This window comes from Myxine glutinosa, chromosome 12, assembly GCF_964187855.1.
Source record: "Myxine glutinosa chromosome 12, kmMyxGlut1.1, whole genome shotgun sequence".
NCBI lineage: Eukaryota > Metazoa > Chordata > Myxini > Myxiniformes > Myxinidae > Myxine > Myxine glutinosa.
The window spans coordinates 44340227-44359732 of record NC_136272.1 but is presented as its reverse complement, the minus strand read 5'-3'; the positions used below and the strand labels follow the sequence as shown (position 1 = coordinate 44359732).

The 19506-nt window shown below is 40.6% G+C and overlaps 1 protein-coding gene across 3 annotated transcripts in view; it reads right to left on the bottom strand.

Moving 5' to 3' along the window:
• Positions 1-19506, bottom strand: part of ABCD1 (ATP binding cassette subfamily D member 1) — a 70924-nt gene that overhangs the window by 40737 nt on the left and 10681 nt on the right. For 2 of the 3 annotated variants that reach the window (XM_068104550.2, XM_068104551.2), the window contains exons 3-7: positions 6440-6836; positions 4683-4874; positions 4391-4571; positions 4038-4180; positions 3477-3663 (exon numbers count right to left, since the gene is read on the bottom strand). In XM_068104550.2, coding sequence (XP_067960651.2) covers positions 3477-3663; positions 4038-4180; positions 4391-4571; positions 4683-4874; positions 6440-6836 — 1100 coding nt within the window. The remainder of the gene's footprint in view (positions 1-3476; positions 3664-4037; positions 4181-4390; positions 4572-4682; positions 4875-6439; positions 6837-19506) is intronic. The other variant, XM_068104552.2, reaches the window with a different exon arrangement.

Genomic DNA, 19506 nt, shown 5'->3' with positions numbered 1-19506 from the left:
TAGACGGGCAGTGGAGTTCTGAATGTATTGGAGTTTATTGGTGATTTTTGAGGGTGAACCATAGAGGAGGCTATTGCAGTAGTCCAGACGGGAGGTGATGAAGGCGTGGATGAGGGTTTCTGCAGCCGTGGAGGAGAGGGATGAGCGGAGACGGGCAATGTTTTTCAGGTGAAAGAAGGCTGACTTTGTGATCTGTTTAGTGTATTTGTCGAAGGAAAGGGTTTGGTCAAAGATGATGCCAAGATTCTGGATGTGAGGGGAAGTGGATACTGGGATACCGTCGATGTTGAGGGCAAAGTTATGGGTGGATTTTGTGAGCGTTTTTGGGCCAATGATGATTATTTCAGATTTATCACAGGTACATTTCCCCTCAATTGGATGATGTGCTTTACCAAAAAGCTCTAATTTGGTCTCATCTGTCCACAGGACATTCTCCCAGAAGGATTTTGGCTTGTTCAGGTGTGATTAGGCAAACTCCAGTCAGGCTTTTCTCAGCACTGCTCCACTTTCAGAGCAGTGGAGTCCTCCTGGGTCCCCTACCACAGAACCTTTCATTGAGTTGGCGACGGATGGTGCGAGTTGAAACTGTCGTACCTTGTGGCTAAAGGTCAACTTGAATCTCTTTGGCAGTTGATTGAGGTGCTTTCTCCACCATTCGAACAATCCTTCAATGCAATCTTCGATCAAGTTCTCTCTTGCGGCCATGTCCAGGAAGGTTGGTTGCAGTGCCATGGGCCTTAAACTTCCTGACAACATTGCGTACAGTGCATACACGAACATCAAGGTCTCTGGAGATGGACTTGTAGCCTTGAGATTGTCCATGCTTGGCTACAATCTTGTGTCTGACCTCTTCAGTCAATTCTCTGGTTTTCTTTCTTTTCTCCATGTTCATTGTGGTACACACAGTGACACAAAACAGCAGAATGACTCCTTTTCTCCATTCAAACTGGTTGAATGAGTGATTTTTATATTTCAAGCACCTGCAACTCACCATAGGTGAGTTCAATTCAAAGTAAAGGAGAATCACCTCCTTGAAATCTAAATTATTTCTCACAACTTCTAAAAGGTGCCAATAATATTGTCCGGGCCATTTTAGGATTTTAAGATCTCGTCATTTTTCCAGCTTTTCTTGTTTTGTTCCACTGCAAACCAAAGAAATACATATGTGGATAACAAAATGTTTTTTATTTCAGCAATTTTCTGGAAGAAATGGTGCATTATTTGAAAAAAGTGCAAGGTAGCCAATATTTTTTGGCCACGGTTGTATATCAAGTACCCATGAGAATAAAAGTTTGATAACTAAAACATCAACGGATCAGTGGTTTCAGAGAAATAGGTTTTTTAAAAGTTTTCCTTCAATCCAATATAGCTGCCAAACCAAGTGACTTACAATGTGATGGTTAATGAAGCATCCTCCTTTTTCCTGCCTGTGGAACCAACTTCCACATTCTATTCAATCTCATTCTCCACTACAGGCCTTCAAGACAGCTGTTCACCACCATCTCAGATAGTCCCTAAACCAAAACCAAAACCATGATCTTTTCCACCCTCGCTAATCTTTAAAGTTTTGCATCAATCGATGAAGTGGTTCCAGAGAAAATATTATAAAATGTTGTCCTTCAATTAAATATGGCTGTCAAACCACGTGGCCTATGATGTCATACTTATCAAACTTTATTGCTCGTAGCTCACTTTTATAGGCGCCCACATAGAAATCCATGCTCACAATTATAAGTTGCAGTTCTTGGGATTGACTAGCCATGAGGAATATGGTTTGATAAAAATGACGTAATGGGATGGCATCGTCATTAGAACAGGTGGTGTGGGTAGACATCAACATAGGTCGCCATCCTCATTGGAACGGGCGACGAGGGATGGCATCATTATAGGAAAGCATCGTCATTGGAATGGGTATTGTTTGTTACCAGGCATAACTGCTTGCAGTGATAAGCGGCAGTTATTGTTTGTGTTTATTATGAACATTATAACTGCAGAATAAACAAGCATTCTGAGTATTGCGCTGCAATACATGTCCCCTACCAAAGTTCAAAGTGCCATAACTTTGTCAAAAATGATCGAATATGCAAATTTATGCACGGTTGATGCTGGTTTTCAAACTTGATCTGAGGTATGCTGAGACACGTGTGTCACGCCTCGCCTCGTTGATAAGCCGGCAAGGTCGCTCCGTGGAGCGACCTGCACGTATTGCACTGTGTGAAATATATAAATTATTACCAACTCATGGTCTGAGGTACCAGCGATTCAAGAGATATCCATTTTTTAAAATATTTTCGTTTAATTAACGATATCTGCCAAACCACGTGCCCCATCGCAAATTCCAAAAGGACATTTTAGTAGACTGACATGCTGAACAGATTTGTGAAGTTTCCCCTCGATTGGATCAAAAATGAGGGAGGGGCTCGGTTTTAAAGGTTCATGCTTAAAAACGTCATAACTCTGAAACCATCAGTAATTTATTATATTTTCCGGTTCACGATCAATGATCGATGTGTATATATATGTTGCTCGGCTTGGCTCCGCCGCTCCGGAAAGCGCGCACTGTGTCGCGCTGTTGACGTTCGCGAGACGAGGCTGAGGACGCGCAGTGCGGCTTGAGGAGAACTCGAGAATAAACAAGAGATATCCATTTAAAAAAAAAACATTTTCGCTTAATTAACGATATCTGCCAAACCACGTGCCCTGTCGCAAATTCCAAAAGGACATTTTAGTGCTTAACAGATCTGTGAAGTTTCCCCTCGATTGGATCAAAAATGAGGGAGGAGCTTGGTTTTAAAAGTTCATGCTTAAAAACGTCATAACTCTGAAACCACGTGTCGGATGACGTCGTGCTCGCTGACTTTTTTGTTCGTCATGGGTATGCGGATCTGCCTGCAAAGTTTGGCCTCGATCTGTTCAGCCGTTGCAGAGAAAAAGGGGTTTTCGTGTTTGCACGAAAAACAATATGGCGGCCGAACCACGTGACCTGTGACGTCATAATTACCATAAAAATATTCTAAAGACCGAGTCCATCATATGGTGAAAATTTTTATCTCAATAGGTCCTATTATTGCAGAGAAATTGGTTTTTAAAGGAAATTAAAACTTAAAATGGCACTGAGTTGAGGATCATAAGAATTATCAGAATTACCAAAGTTCAAAGTACCATAACTTTGTTAGAAATGATCGAAACGTCGTGAAGTTCGAACTCTATCTGTAACTTATCATGAGGAACCCATGTGCCAAGTTTGAAATCATTAGCATTAAGCGTTTAGAAAAAAAGTCCGGAAAACTGTTCTTTGCGTGACGGAATGACGGACTAACGGACGGCGTGCAAACCTATAGTCCCCTCCGGTGTACACCGGTAGGGGACTAATAAATCTAAATGGGACTCTCAGAATTGAGCGTGGCAAAGATTGCTCCGCTAACAATTCCACTCCCCCCCCCCCCCCCCCCCCTCCCCACGTGACAGCCACATACCTTTTATCTTCAGGGTTCCTCTAATATGTGCACCGACCCTTTCACGGGTCCCTCCTTCACCAATCCCGTCGCCAGTGACTTCAATACCCGTTTGAATACCTGGCCGTCTGTACAACCCACGTTGCACCTCATCGAACACGACAAGCATTTCATGCACACGTGCGGTGTATCCCGCCAGCTCTGCAACCTATGGTGAAACAAAGGGGATAAAATGTGAGGGGAATGAGGGAGTGTAGTGGAGGGAAGGAAGGAAATGGAAAATACATTCTTACCAAACTAAATGGTGAAGAAAGAAAATGCTGCAGAGGTGAAGACCGAAGTGGGCTCACAGGGAAACTAGAGGTGATAGTCTTAGATTAGATCCATCTAGTCTGGGTTAAATTCATTGTCATTACAAATTATCATCCTGGTGCTTTGAGTGCTCTGTCTTTGGTTAGGACATTTACCTGGCAAGGCACAGTAATGTAATGCAGGTAATACAAAATCAAAGTGTTAATGTTGCTGGTACCAAATGCGCTGATGCTCACAAAAGGTGTTGACACTTAAAGCTCAAGCATTTACCTCCTTGTAGGATGACATGATCCTCTCAATGGCATTGGCCCCAGAGATTAGAAGGTTTCTTGCTGTGGTGAAGTCTTCCGTTCGCTCACTCACTCTTTCCTCCTCTGGCAGAGACAGAGCTCGGTCGCGCTCCTCTTCAGAATCTACACACCAAAATGAGTTACCACAAAACAAGAAACAAAACTTCATATCATGACTGATGGTAAAGCCAAGGATGATGACACGAACTACCGTCCACTAAGTGCGAGGTGGCGACAAGCATGCTTCCATCAACCCTCACCAATCTGTATATTATAGCTGACATGTCCACCAAATAAGGTGCACAAGTACTGGTGAGCAGATAAACACTATACCAGTAGCAGAGTATCCAGTAGCAGAGATGACTGGCAAGGCCACCATGACGAGGCCGCTGGAACTCCACAAGTACTTCATCAAGAACTGCTCCAGCATGACGTACCACATGCGCTTGGCCAGGACAAGTCGTACCTGCTGCGCAACCTCATTGTAGCTCTTTTTCAACAAGGCCAATTCCACCTGCACAGGAGGAAGAGTTGACCACTTGAGAGGGGGGTAATGGCAGAGCAGTGTTGTACAATTAGAAAGAATGTTGCGACAGTAACGCGAGCTTAGCCCACGGCAACTCACCTCGTGTCCCCTGTAAAACGACACCTCCTCAGCATTGGCAATGAGACGGGAGTGTACGTAGCGAAGGTAACCCTTCCGCTGAGCCTCCTCTGCTACCAGTTTGCCAAAGCGCGGAGAGCTCGCTCGCAGCACACGTGCCGTGATGTAGATGACCAGACCTGCGATCAAGCCGGGACCCTTGAAGCTAGCACCCTGCCGAGAACACATGAAAATCCATAAACCGGGTTGTGTCCAAACTAATTATTACAAGTCCACAGGATCACTGTCATAATCCATTAGTTAACAACCTGTGAGATTTTGGGGACTAAATTTATTTGGTGCTCTGCAAGTAAGTGGAGTTAAAGATAGCTCTCACTCCCTGCTCATAAGCAGAAACGCCAATCGAGTGATGGAGTACGTGACATAACGAGTGTGTGAAATTGAAGCAAGAGTTTAACTGCAGTTCAGGAGCATCATGGCATTTTAAATGTTTAAAACACACTTTTGAAAAGCAGGTTTTAGATTTTCTGGCAGATTTACATTTTTGTTTCTCCCCTTATGCTCAATGACATCATACGTGGCCACAATGGTTCGTGCAATTTAATTCGATGTGGTTTATCTTTACTTATCTATCCATTCACCAAAGACGAAAGCTCCTGATAACATGACTCCCTGTGCCACTGTCGACATCAAAACATAGTCCTGATTCAAGAAAACAACAAGCATTAAAAGAAAAGATGGAGAAACAAGGAAAAAAGGGACAGGATTTTTTCTTTTTCACAAAATGTTAAGGAAACGTTACATCCATGAATCTATACCATTAGTGGGGCAACTTAGCATAACAATTGTGCATTTTGTGAGGAAAGCACCAAATTTGGCACACTAGTAGACTATCATATTATGAAAAGATCTGGATTTTGGGCCATCTCAGATTCAGAGATTTGATTTTTGCAAGATTTCGATTCGATTGGGATCGAAGAGAACACCTTCTTCATCTTCTGTACAGTGAAGTTGCCAGCCCTGAATTCTCTGGCTACATCAGGGTGCTTCATTGGGAGTGCAACCATGTCCCTCAGGTGAACAGGGACCCACCTGGCATAGTGTGTGTGGTCTAAGGCATGGAACCATGGGACCAGTTCCGTCAGGGCATCAAGGTACATCGTGAATGAAGCCTGCCGCAGAGAACGCACGTAGACCAGTACCAACATCTCTAGTTCCAGCACAGTTGCCCAGTACTGAAAGTTGGGAATGTCTTCTCCTCTCTGGTGACACCAGTCTTCGAACTCAGGCAGGTCTTCTGCATCATCAGCATATGTCATACAGTGGCGTTCATACGCACGGTGTTGCAGGATGTGCAGTGCCGCTGCAGTGATTTGATGAGCTCTTCTTGTGCGGGTGACGTGGGCAGCTCGCAGGAAGGAGTCGGCCGTCCCTGGCGTTGCAATCTCAGCTTGCAAATCTGCAAAATCTGCAAATCTTGCAAAAATCAAATCTCTGAATCTGAGATGGCCCAATATCCAGATCTTTTCATAATATGATAGTCTACTAGTGTGCCAAATTTGGTGCTTTCCTCACAAAATGCACAATTGTTATGCTATATTTAGCTTAGCTGCTGGACTACATTCCCTGCGAATTAATTACTCCTAAAAATTGGTCCAAATTCAAAATGCTGCCCTTATCCAAACTGTCACACAGACTAATAATCCTGGTGGGAATCAACAATCGTAAAAAGAAGCTTTGAGTAATGCCATACAAATTCAAATCAAAACATTCACAACCTTTGCCTTGGCCTGCTGAATGAGGGCACCCGTGGTGAGCAGCACATCCAAAAAGGGCTTTGTCAAGTTTGAGTAGAGGTGAGCAACCGACTGTCCAAAAGCGGCTATGTCTTCGGTGAGCGCCTGGTCTGGATTGGCAAGTCGCGAGTCCATGTGAAGCACGCGGTAGTACGTTTGTTCATGCAGGTAAAGCTCATAGGTGTGCTCCACAAGGCGACTGCGGAAGGAGAGCGCGAGATGTCCTTCGAGGTACCGGATGGCGCTGTTTATGAACGTGGCCGGCACAGCAATAAGGAGCCATTTGGCGAGCTCGAGAGCAAAGCGCTGTGCGTCACGTCGCACGATCGTACGCACTATCTTACCATCCAAAGCAGCGATGTATATAGATAGAAAGGTACTTCACCATGAAAGGGGGTGGGGAGGGAAAGGAGCGAGACAGAGATAAAACAAAATAGAGCTCCAAGTTAGAGCAGACCTTTCACAAGGTGACAAACACGTGATTTCATATGTCCTAATGTAAATCAATGTACAGTATATAAATCTGTCCTAATGTTAAAAAAAAGTAAATCGACACTACCGGTCAAAAGTTTTAGAACACCTCAATTTTTCCAGTTTTTATTGAAATTTACGCAGTTTAATGTCTCAATGTACTCTGAAATTAAGCATAGAGTAAATAAACAATTGGAGAAACAAAAAAGAAATCATAGAATCATTTTGTTTAACAAAATTTAATTTAAATTTTTGACTCAGCAAAGTAGCCACCTTTTGCAGATATAACCGCCGAACACACTCGTGGCATTCTTTCTACAATGGAAATCAAATATTGTTCGGGAAGTTCTTCCCAACACTGTTGCAGAAGTTCCCACAAATGTGTTGCACTTGTCGGTTGCTTTGCTTTCACCTTTCTGTCCAGTTCATCCCAAACCAGCTCGATGGGGTTTAAGTCTGGAGACAGTGCTGGTCATTCCATGATTTGAAGCCTACCGTCTTGTTCTTTTCCTTGAAGGTAGTTTTGACATAGCCTGGAGGTGTGTTAGGGTCATTATCTTACTGTAGGATGAACCCCTGACCAACTAGGCATATACCAGAGGGTATTGCATAGTGCTGCAAAATGCTGTGGTCGCCCTTTTGGTTCAGGGTGCCAGTCACTCTGTGCAAGTCGCCGACTCTGGATCCAGCAAAAGAGCCCCAGACCATCACGCTTCCTCTTCCATGTTTGACAGTTGGTGTCACATGGAGGAACCATCCTTTCACCTACTCGACGGCATACAAAAACTCTGCGTGATGAGCCAAAGATTTCAAATTTAGATTCACCGGTCCATAAGACATTCTTCCAGTCTTCAGTAGTCCACTGGCGGTGCTTCATGGCCCAAGCAAGCCTCTTTTTCTTATTTTGCCATCTTAGCAATGGCTTTCTTACTGCTACTCGACCTGTCAAACCTGCAGCTTGAAGTCTTCTCTTCACAGTTGAAACTGAGACTGGCTTACTTCGACCAGTGTTAAGCTGTGTCCTGTGAGCCGCCTATCACGCAAGCTGTTGACTCTCAGAAACTTGTCTTCTGATTCTGTTGTGGCTTTGGGTCTGCCAGACCTCTTCCTGTCAGAGTTTCCTCCAGTTTCCAATATACTACTTCCTGCAGTGCAATATTGTCCAAATAATGCTTCAGAGGGTGTAATAACAGTCTGTTCCAATACTGCTTTTATACAGACAGGGGATTTGTAATCAAGTAATCAGCAGAGGTTGGGACACCTGTAGGAATTATTTGCATCAACTTTCAAGGCTTAATTTACTTACATTGCTGCAGAACAGCTGTAAGTTGTTAACCCATTACTTGTTCCCTGAAGAAGGCCTTTTTTTACAATATAACTGTGCAATTTATATTATTTTCCCGTTTTTGCTAACCTAAACTTTTTTTTTAACCTCGAGCAGTTTACTGCTTACCTTTGTACCATTTCAGGTTATTCACTGGACATTAAACTGTGTAAATTTCAATAAAAACTGGAAAAATGTAGGTGTTCTAAAACTTTTGACCAGTAGTGTATGTGGAACAATCAGAAGATTCTGAGCAATCCACACGCTCAGGAGGTCACTCACAAAAGCACCACCGAACCTAGGACATAACGGCAATGGTTAGACATCTGGATCATCACTCAAGATTGTCCGTCAGAAGTGAGCGACATTGCTCATCGACCTGACATCGGTCATACTGTCATCCTGACAATTACAAGACACTTCACATGGGATTTATCTTGCAATCCTCATCAAATGTTGAACACCGACGTCGTTTTCTCAAGTACGAGCTACCAATGATACAAACACTTGTAAACAATTATTCTGAACATCACAAATGAGTACATCAATGTGTTTAATGACATCCTGAAAGAAACCACAGCAAGAATGACCGCACTGTGGTCACACACAACCTGTGAGAAAATCCGGTAACAGGCCGATTGGGAAACGCGCATTTGAAGCACTCTTAAAAGATGGACAGCGCGATTGGGAAACTCGACACCTCTCATCCATGTCCACCTCCCCCACGGTTACAGCAGAACGAGCCGATTTGTCACAGGGTCAGATAATTTAACCCCAATATGGAGCCGTTCAAAAATAACGTAACATTATTTTTAGGGAGCCGCTTACGGTGCGTGCTGACAGGCTCGATTAAACTTAGCTTTTATTGGACATAGTTTAAATTTTTCATGGTCCCTCATCATGAATAACATTCGACCCAAACAAAGCCAATGGAAATCTGATGCAACAAACCCAGGCAGTGTATAATCAGCAAGGGCCGACAGGCCTGATGTCTTAGGCCCACCAGAAAACCAAGCGGCCATATTATTTCGTCTGCGTGCCATAGCCATGGTGGGTGGAGTTGAGCGACAAATGTGGATTGGGTCTGACAGTTGTCTGACCAATGCCTGCACATTTTAAAAACCGATCCCCAACAAGAACTACAACAACAACCACCACTACCACCACACAGAGCTCTTGTAGACCTGTGACACTCATTTAAGTGCAGCACACACACACACACACACACACACACACACACACACACACACACACACACACACACACACACACACACACACACACACACACACACACACACACACACACACACACAGTCTGTGCCACATCAACACGAGAACAATTGGTTCACGAGTTATCAGAGTGACCACTATATTCGTCATGGGTGCATGTCTGTGTGTCTGTCTGTTCGCAGCATAACTACCCGATGATATCATCCGATCTTGATGAAACTTGGGTGGGAAGTTGATATCATGATCTAGTTGTGTCCTGCCTGGAGTGGACGTATTGCGCCCATTGTGGGCGGAGCCACGCCCGAAAAAGATGTCTCTTTAGGGGGTAATCGATTTCAAGCTGCATCTTCTCCGAGGGGTTTGGTGGAATCTGACAGGGGTTTCGATATTTGGTTAGGCCAATGTCATTGGTCTAGCCCCACGGAGCTCGATTTTTCATTTTTGCCCCAAGGTCAAGGTCACAAGGTCACGAAATTTAGAAAAGTCGATTTTTGATGGTTTTATTACATTGTTCGCTTCCTGGTAGGGTGAAATGTCATACATGATCTTATATTATCACATACATCATGAAATACAAGTTTTCCAACAAATTTCAGAATCTTCAACCTTTGACCTTTGAAGGTCACAAAGGTCAAATTTTCAAAGTTGTCGGAATCTAACCGAATTTTCGGTATTGTGTAGCTAACTAACCTCATAACGCAGCGCAGTGGGGCCCTTTGCAAATAGGCATGTACACCACATGTTGGGGGCCGACACCTGACACATGGGCCCCCGACCTCCCAGTCCGGGCCTGTTTCGGTTTTAGTCCGTCCTTTGTCATTAAATACCGCTCGCTCGTGAACCATCGTCGTCTCCTGACTTGTTTATATTTAAAAAGAACAAGTCAGGAGACGACGATGGTTCACGAGCGAGCGGTATTCAATGACAAAGGACGGACTATAACCGAAACAGGCCCGGACAGGCCAGGCCCGGAAATGTCAAAACGAAGGTTACTGACCTTGAAATGAGATAGAAAATAATGTGTAATCAGTTATGAGGTTAGTTAGCTACACAATACCGAAAATTCGGTGAAAAATGAAATAAATAAATAAATAAAAAAATAAATAAATAAAAAATGAAAACTCGAGCTCCGTGGGGCTAGACACATGACATTCGCCTAACCAAATATCGTAACCCCTGTCAGATTCCACCAACTCCCTCGGAGAAGATGTAGCTTGAACTCGATTACCCCCTAAAAAGACATCTTTTTCAGGCGTGGCTCCGCCCACAATGGGCGCAATACGCCCACTCTCGGCAGGACACAACTAGATCATGATATCAACCTCCCACCCAAGTTTCATCAAGATCGAATGATATCATCGGGTAGTTATGCTGCGGACAGAAGAGACACACAGACACACAGACAGACAGATGCACACACGTGACGAATATAGTGGACACTTGATAACTTGTGAACCAAAAATGCAAAAATTGTTGTGTTTTTAATTATTTATTAAGTGTTAATTTTGTTTTTGTTTTATCTTGTATCTCTATGTTTCTTTCTAGGTGAGTGGGGAGGGGGGTGGGTGAAGGTGGCTCTTGGTTGTGAAAGTGCAACCACACACCACCCCTTGACTTAGGACCCCTACAGACAACACTCCACAAAGACGCACACAATCACCCATCCATACTCGAGCTACTTAAAAGTCCTGCCAATATCCCTATGCACTTCTCTGTACAATACCCTCCAGGTACCTATATCCAATTAAAATTTAAACTTATCGACTGTTTCTGCTGCTACTACCTTTGCAGGGAGACCATTCCATGCATTAACTACTTTGAGTAAAAAAAAAAAACCCCTGCATTACTACTGTCTTAACTCCACTCTTCTTTACTCTCAGGATATGGCCTATATTAGAATACAATGTGCATATTGGAAGAATCTTCGAAGAACGTCTCCTAATAAAAAGATTTCCGTTCCAATGCAAAATGTAAAAGCTAAAATAAACAAGCTGAGCATTAAACGATGCAGAGGCTCACCAGAGTAACAAATTACATTAGATCTGAGAACAGTAGAATAGCTTTTCATGGTCCTTCAGGAACGCATGAGGCTATGAGGCTAGCAAGTCACTCAATGTATTGAAAGGTGCATGAGAGGGGAAGGCTTGCTCCAGCTCAAGTCTCAAGAAGCGTCACGAGCAGTCACACAGAGTGGTGCAGTGGCAAAGACTGAGATGTACTAGGTTAAGCTGAATCGGACCGATTCTACAAAGACAGCACCACTGCATTGCCCACCACTTGCTGCTGAGGTGTACTCTGGGCAAACGACACGAGGTGACTGCCATCATCGGGAAACGACTGATATTTACATCAAATTCGATTCGATCGACCATTCGACTTGCCAATCAATTTGACCGACCTTTGCTTGTGTGGAACGGACTGTGAAAACGATGCGGACTATATTGTCGGATACGACACACAGGACAGTGATGACGAACTCCAAATGGCATATTCTGTAATCGTGTATGTTTGATGCCATTGACTGCCTGTGTATATTTTGTCATTGACTGCCTGTGTAGATGTGAAGTTATACTGACTGCATGTGTATATATGATTTTGCTGACTGCCTGTGTATGTTTGGTGATATGAATTATTGTGACACATTTTGATGTTATTAACTGCCTGTACAAAATGATAACATGTATTTGATTATGCAACTTATCGCGAATATAAAGACAGCATTTTGCAATTCAAAACCTTTGATTCGTGTCTTACCATTCCCCATAGCACTAATTTGATACTTTCATTGGATTCCTTGTCCCTGAAAATATAGGTTTAGTATATTTTTAAAAGTTTTTAGGGTAATTAGAGGCAGAAATAGAACAAAATATGTATTTTACAGTGCCAGTGGCCATTTTGAAAATCCAAAATGGCCGCCATACAGGTATCTCTCCAAATGTAAACATTGATTTTTAGTTTCCTTATGCTATAACCTTTCCAAAAATGTATAGGTTTGCTAATCTACCATGATTTGGAACGAAACATAATTTATTGACATAGTGAACCTGACTAATACCTCGCAGGATATCTCAAAACGTTGTGGACGGATTTGGACGAAACTTGCTGCAGAGGTTGTGTGTGTGACAAGGACAAAGAGATTCGATTTTGGTGAAGATCTGAATATGGATTCGGATATGAGAATAACTAAATTTTTTAAGTGCTCAATTTAAGTTTTAGTCCTCTCAATTTAATTAATTTAATCATTTTAATCAATCTTAGTCAATTTAATTTAAAGTCCACTCCAAGAAGTTCTGTCACTCAAGCTTTTGGGTCTCACTATCTGCCATGATCTTTCCTGGGAAAACCACATTTCCAAGCTGGCCTCCAAAGCCAATCGCCGACTAGGCATCCTCCGTCGTGCGAAGTCCTTCCTTGGCACACCTGAGCTCCTCACCACATACAAGGCTTTCATCCGCAGCTCAATGGAATACTGTTCCCCCCTCTGAGCTGGTGCTCCTGCCTCACACCTAGCTCGGCGTCACGCTGTTGAAACCAAAGCTTTCAGAATCATTGGAATCTCCCACGAAGAAGCTACCTCCGAGCGCCTTTCACTCACTCACTGCAGACAGGTTGGTGGTCTTTCTGTCTTCCACCGACTCCTCTCCGGCCTTGCTCCCCCAGCTCTGTGTTATGTCCCCCAAATATTCCTACAGGTCGCACAAGATCTGCCTGCAACCCTCTTCTGGTGAAACTGCCAAAATCAAGACTCTCTGCTCACCTTCCCTCTTTCATTCCTCTTTTCTCCCACCTCTGGAACAAACTCCCCCACTCTCTTCAATCCCACTCCTCCCTCCAGGTCTTTAAAACAGCTGTTCACCACCATCTCTTATCTTCCCCCATCCAAAACCTTGATCTTTTATACCCCCAGTTAATTCACCCCCAGATCCACTTTTTTGAAATACCGACTTCTTTCCTTGAAGTCCGAGCAGTGTCCATGTGTTTTATACCTCTCCCAACTCCACCCCCCCCCCCCCCCCCACCCTTTCCATTCCTCCTTCCCCCAAGCCCTCTCTCTCCCACAGATCTCCCGATGTCCCTGTTCTCTACTGTTGTACTTGTATGCTTCCCTCTCTCTCCCCATCTTGTCTCCCGCTCCCTTTATTGTACACTGCTGCTTTCCTATGCCATCTCCAGGTGCCTGCATAACGTCATTGCCGGGCTCGGCAGTGACGCACGCTGAAAGGGAGTACTCAGTTTTCACTCTGGTTGTTTGTTTTCTGGCTTTCTTGTTTTTGTGCACCTCGCCCTCCCAATGCAGTCTCTATGAGCTGCACTGCAGTATTGCCGGGCGCCGCAGGCGCCCCGGCAATGCCGCGCTGTAGGATATTTAATTATTTGGCATGGGGGCGGTGTATTTTGAATGTATCTGAACTTGTTGTACACCGCCCCTTTCCTATGCCATCTCCAGGCATTGCAAAACATCATTGCCGGGCACCAAAGGGGGCTCGGCAGTGACGCACGCTGAAAGTGAGTACTCAGTTTCACTCTGGTTGTTTGTTTGTTGTACACCGCTCCTTTCCTATGCCATCTCCAGGCATTGCAAATCGTCATTGCTGGGCACCGAAGGGGGCTCGGCAGTGACGCACGCTGAAAGAGAGTACTCAGTTTTCACTCTGGTTTCTTGTTTGTTTGTTTTCTTGGTTGTTTGTTTGTTGTACACCGCTCCTTTCCTATGCCATCTCCAGGCATTGCAAATCGTCATTGCCGGGCACCAAAGGGGGCTCGGCAGTGACGCACGCTGAAAGAGAGTACTCAGTTTTCACTCTGGTTTCTTTCTTGTTTGTTTGTTGTACACCGCTCCTTTCCTATGCCATCTCCAGGCATTGCAAATCGTCATTGCCGGGCACCAAAGGGGGCTCGGCAGTGACGCACGCTGAAAGAGAGTACTCAGTTTTCACTCTGGTTTCTTTCTTGTTTGTTGTACACCGCTCCTTTCCTATGCCACCTCCAGGCATTGCAAATCGTCATTGCCGGGCACCGAAGGGGGCTCGGCAGTGACGCACGCTGAAAGAGAGTACTCAGTTTTCACTCTGGTTTCTTGTTTGTTTTCTTGTTTGTTTTCTTGGTTGTCCGGACGATATCTCAGCCATCCTTTGAGCTAGGAAGCTGAAATTTCGGCACAGTAGTGAGCAAGTCCTTTGTCAAATACGGTATTTTTTGTTTTTTGAATAATCAATTAATTGAGGAGTTATTTAATTATTAGCGTTTAATTAAGTACTTATTTAATTAATTAAATTTCATTTATCTTCTGACCATTATTAACTCAGGCACCTTTTGAGTTAGGAAGCTGATATTTGGACATGCCAATGACCAGGTGATTTGGCTGCAAAGGATATTTTTGATTTATTAATTAATCAATTAATCGATTAATTATTTAATTATTCGATTAATGACAAAAAAATTTTTTTTTTTTAAGTTACAGATTCTGATGAAATAGTGGTAGTTTATGTGTTCTCTGACCAAATTGATTAATAATTTAATTTTTTTATGATTATTATTTATTTATTTTCATTATTAATCATTTATTTATTTTCTTTCTCATTTGGCCAATATCTCAGGCACCTTTTGAGCTGGGAAGCTAATATTTGGACATGAGTGACCAAGTGATGTGGCTATCAAGGATATTTTTGATTTATTGATTAATCATTTCATCTATTAAGTATTTATTGATTAATCGATTAATTATTTATTGAGTAATCAATTAATTATTTAATTTTATATAAATGACTTATTTAATTAAATTTCTAAAAGATACATCTTCGGATGAAGCACTACTGGTTTAGTTATGCGATTAGCCAATTGATTATGAAAATATTTTGTGATAATCTTTTATTGATTTTAATTATACAATTAATCAATCAATTAGTGTACACCTCTCCCTCCCAATGCAGCCTCAATGAGCTGCACTGCGGTATTGCCGGGCGCCGGAGGCGCCCCGGCAATGCCGCGCTGCAGCATATTTAATTATTTGGCATGGGGCGGTGTACTTTGAATGTATGTGTACTTGTTTGTTTTCTTGTTTGTTTGTTTTCTTTCTTGGTTGTCCGGACGATATCTCAGCCATCCTTTGAGCTAGGAAGCTGAAATTTCGGCACAGTAGTGAGCAAGTCCTTTGTCAAATACGGTATTTTTTGTTTTTTGAATAATCAATTAATTGAGGAGTTATTTAATTATTAGCGTTTAATTAAGTACTTATTTAATTAATTAAATTTCATTTCTCTTCTGACCATTATTAACTCAGGCACCTTTTGAGTTAGGAAGCTGATATTTGGACATGCCAATGACCAGGTGATTTGGCTGCAAAGGATATTTTTGATTTATTAATTAATCAATTAATCGATTAATTATTTAATTATTCGATTAATGACAAAAAAAATTTTTTTTTTAAAGTTACAGATTCTGATGAAATAGTGGTAGTTTATGTGTTCTCTGACCAAATTGATTAATAATTTAATTTTTTTATGATTATTATTTATTTATTTTCATTATTAATCATTTATTTATTTTCTTTCTCATTTGGCCAATATCTCAGGCACCTTTTGAGCTGGGAAGCTAATATTTGGACATGAGTGACCAAGTGATGTGGCTATCAAGGATATTTTTGATTTATTGATTAATCATTTCATCTATTAAGTATTTATTGATTAATCGATTAATTATTTATTGAGTAATCAATTAATTATTTAATTTTTTATAAATGACTTATTTTTGATTTATTTGTTTTCTTTCTTGGTTGTCCGGACGATATCTCAGCCATCCTTTGAGCTAGGAAGCTTAAATTTCGGCACAGTAGTGAGCAAGTCCTTTGTCAAATACGGTATTTTTTGTTTTTTGAATAATCAATTAATTGAGGAGTTATTTAATTATTAGCGTTTAATTAAGTACTTATTTAATTAATTAAATTTCATTTCTCTTCTGACCATTATTAACTCAGGCACCTTTTGAGTTAGGAAGCTGATATTTGGACATGCCAATGACCAGGTGATTTGGCTGCAAAGGATATTTTTGATTTATTAATTAATCAATTAATCGATTAATTATTTAATTATTCGATTAATGACAAAAAAAATTTTTTTTTTAAAGTTACAGATTCTGATGAAATAGTGGTAGTTTATGTGTTCTCTGACCAAATTGATTAATAATTTAATTTTTTTATGATTATTATTTATTTATTTTCATTATTAATCATTTATTTATTTTCTTTCTCATTTGGCCAATATCTCAGGCACGTTTTGAGCTGGGAAGCTAATATTTGGACATGAGTGACCAAGTGATGTGGCTATCAAGGATATTTTTGATTTATTGATTAATAATTTCATCTATTAAGTATTTATTGATTAATCGATTAATTATTTATTGAGTAATCAATTAATTATTTAATTTTTTATAAATGACTTATTTAATTAAATTTCTAAAAGATACATCTTCGGATGAAGCACTACTGGTTTAGTTATGTGATTAGCCAATTGATTATGAAAATATTTTGTGATAATCTTTTATTGATTTTAATTATACAATTAATCAATCAATTAGTGTACACCTCTCCCTCCCAATGCAGCCTCAATGAGCTGCACTGCGGTATTGCCGGGCGCCGGAGGCGCCCCGGCAATGCCGCGCTGCAGCATATTTAATTATTTGGCATGGGGCGGTGTACTTTGAATGTATGTGTACTTGTTTTCTTGTTTGTTTGTTTTCTTTCTTGGTTGTCCGGACGATATCTCAGCCATCCTTTGAGCTAGGAAGCTGAAATTTCGGCACAGTAGTGAGCCAGTCCTTTGTCAAATACGGTATTTTTTGTTTTTTGAATAATCAATTAATTGAGGAGTTATTTAATTATTAGCGTTTAATTAAGTACTTATTTAATTAATTAAATTTCATTTCTCTTCTGACCATTATTAACTCAGGCACCTTTTGAGTTAGGAAGCTGATATTTGGACATGCCAATGACCAGGTGATTTGGCTGCAAAGGATATTTTTGATTTATTAATTAATCAATTAATCGATTAATTATTTAATTATTCGATTAATGACAAAAAATTTTTTTTTTTTAAAGTTACAGATTCTGATGAAATAGTGGTAGTTTATGTGTTCTCTGACCAAATTGATTAATAATTTAATTTTTTTATGATTATTATTTATTTATTTTCATTATTAATCATTTATTTATTTTCTTTCTCATTTGGCCAATATCTCAGGCACCTTTTGAGCTGGGAAGCTAATATTTGGACATGAGTGACCAAGTGATGTGGCTATCAAGGATATTTTTGATTTATTGATTAATCATTTCATCTATTAAGTATTTATTGATTAATCGATTAATTATTTATTGAGTAATCAATTAATTATTTAATTTTTTATAAATGACTTATTTAATTACATTTCTAAAAGATACATCTTCGGATGAAGCACTAGTGGTTTAGTTATGCGATTAGCCAATTGATTATGAAAATATTTTGTGATAATCTTTTATTGATTTTAATTATACAATTAATCAATCAATTAGTGTACACCTTTCACTCCCAATGCAGCCTCAATGAGCTGCACTGCGGTATTGCCGGGCGCCGGAGGCGCCCCGGCAATGCCGCGCTGCAGCATATTCAATTATTTGGCATGGGGCGGTGTACTTTGAATGTATTTGTACTTGTTTGTTTTCTTTCTTGGTTGTCCGGACGATATCTCAGCCATCCTTTGAGCTAGGAAGCTGAAATTTCGGCACAGTCGTGAGCAAGTCCTTTGTCAAATACGGTATTTTTTGTTTTTTGAATAATCAATTAATTGAGGAGTTATTTAATTATTAGCATTTAATTAAGTACTTATTTAATTAATTAAATTTCATTTCTCTTCTGACCATTATTAACTCAGGCACCTTTTGAGTTAGGAAGCTGATATTTGGACATGCCAATGACCAGGTGATTTGGCTGCAAAGGATATTTTTGATTTATTAATTAATCAATTAATCGATTAATTATTTAATTATTCGATTAATGACCCAAAAAAATTTTTTTTTTAAGTTACAGATTCTGATGAAATAGTGATAGTTTATGTGTTCTCTGACCAAATTGATTACCAATTTAATTTTTTTATGATTATTATTTATTTATTTTCATTATTAATCATTTATTTATTTTCTTTCTCATTTGGCCAATATCTCAGGCACCTTTTGAGCTGGGAAGCTAATATTTGGACATAAGTGACCAAGTGATGTGGCTATCAAGGATATTTTTGATTTATTGATTAATCATTTCATCTATTAATTATTTATTGATTAATCGATTAATTATTTATTGAGTAATCAATTAATTATTTAATTTTTTATAAATGACTTATTTAATTAAATTTCTAAAAGATACATCTTCGGATGAAGCACTAGTGGTTTAGTTATGCGATTAGCCAATTGATTATGAAAATATTTTGTGATAATCTTTTATTGATTTTAATTATACAATTAATCAATCAATTAGTGTACACCTCTCCCTCCCAATGCAGCCTTAATGAGCTGCACTGCGGTATTGCCGGGCGCCGGAGGCGCCCCGGCAATGCCGCGCTGCAGCATATTTAATTATTTGGCATGGGGCGGTGTACTTTGAATGTATGTGTACTTGTTTTCTTTCTTTCTTGTTTGTTTGTCCGGGCGATATCTCAGCCATCATTTGAGCTAGGAAGCTGAAATTTCGGCACAATAGTGAGCAAGTCCTTTGTCAAAAACGGTATTTTTTGTTTTTTGATTAATCAATTAATTGATGAGTTATTTAATCATTGCCTCAAACAGGGAACCATGATTGTCATGGGCCCGCAAGGCTAACCCCCTCTCTAGCGGGGAAAATGGCCTTAAAACGATCATTCATTCATTCATTCAATTAAGTACTTATTTAATTAATCAAATTTCCTTTCTCTTCTGACCATTAACTCAGGCACCTTTTGAGTTAGGAAGCTTATATTTGGACATGCCAATGACCAGGTGATTTGGCTGCAATGGCTATTTT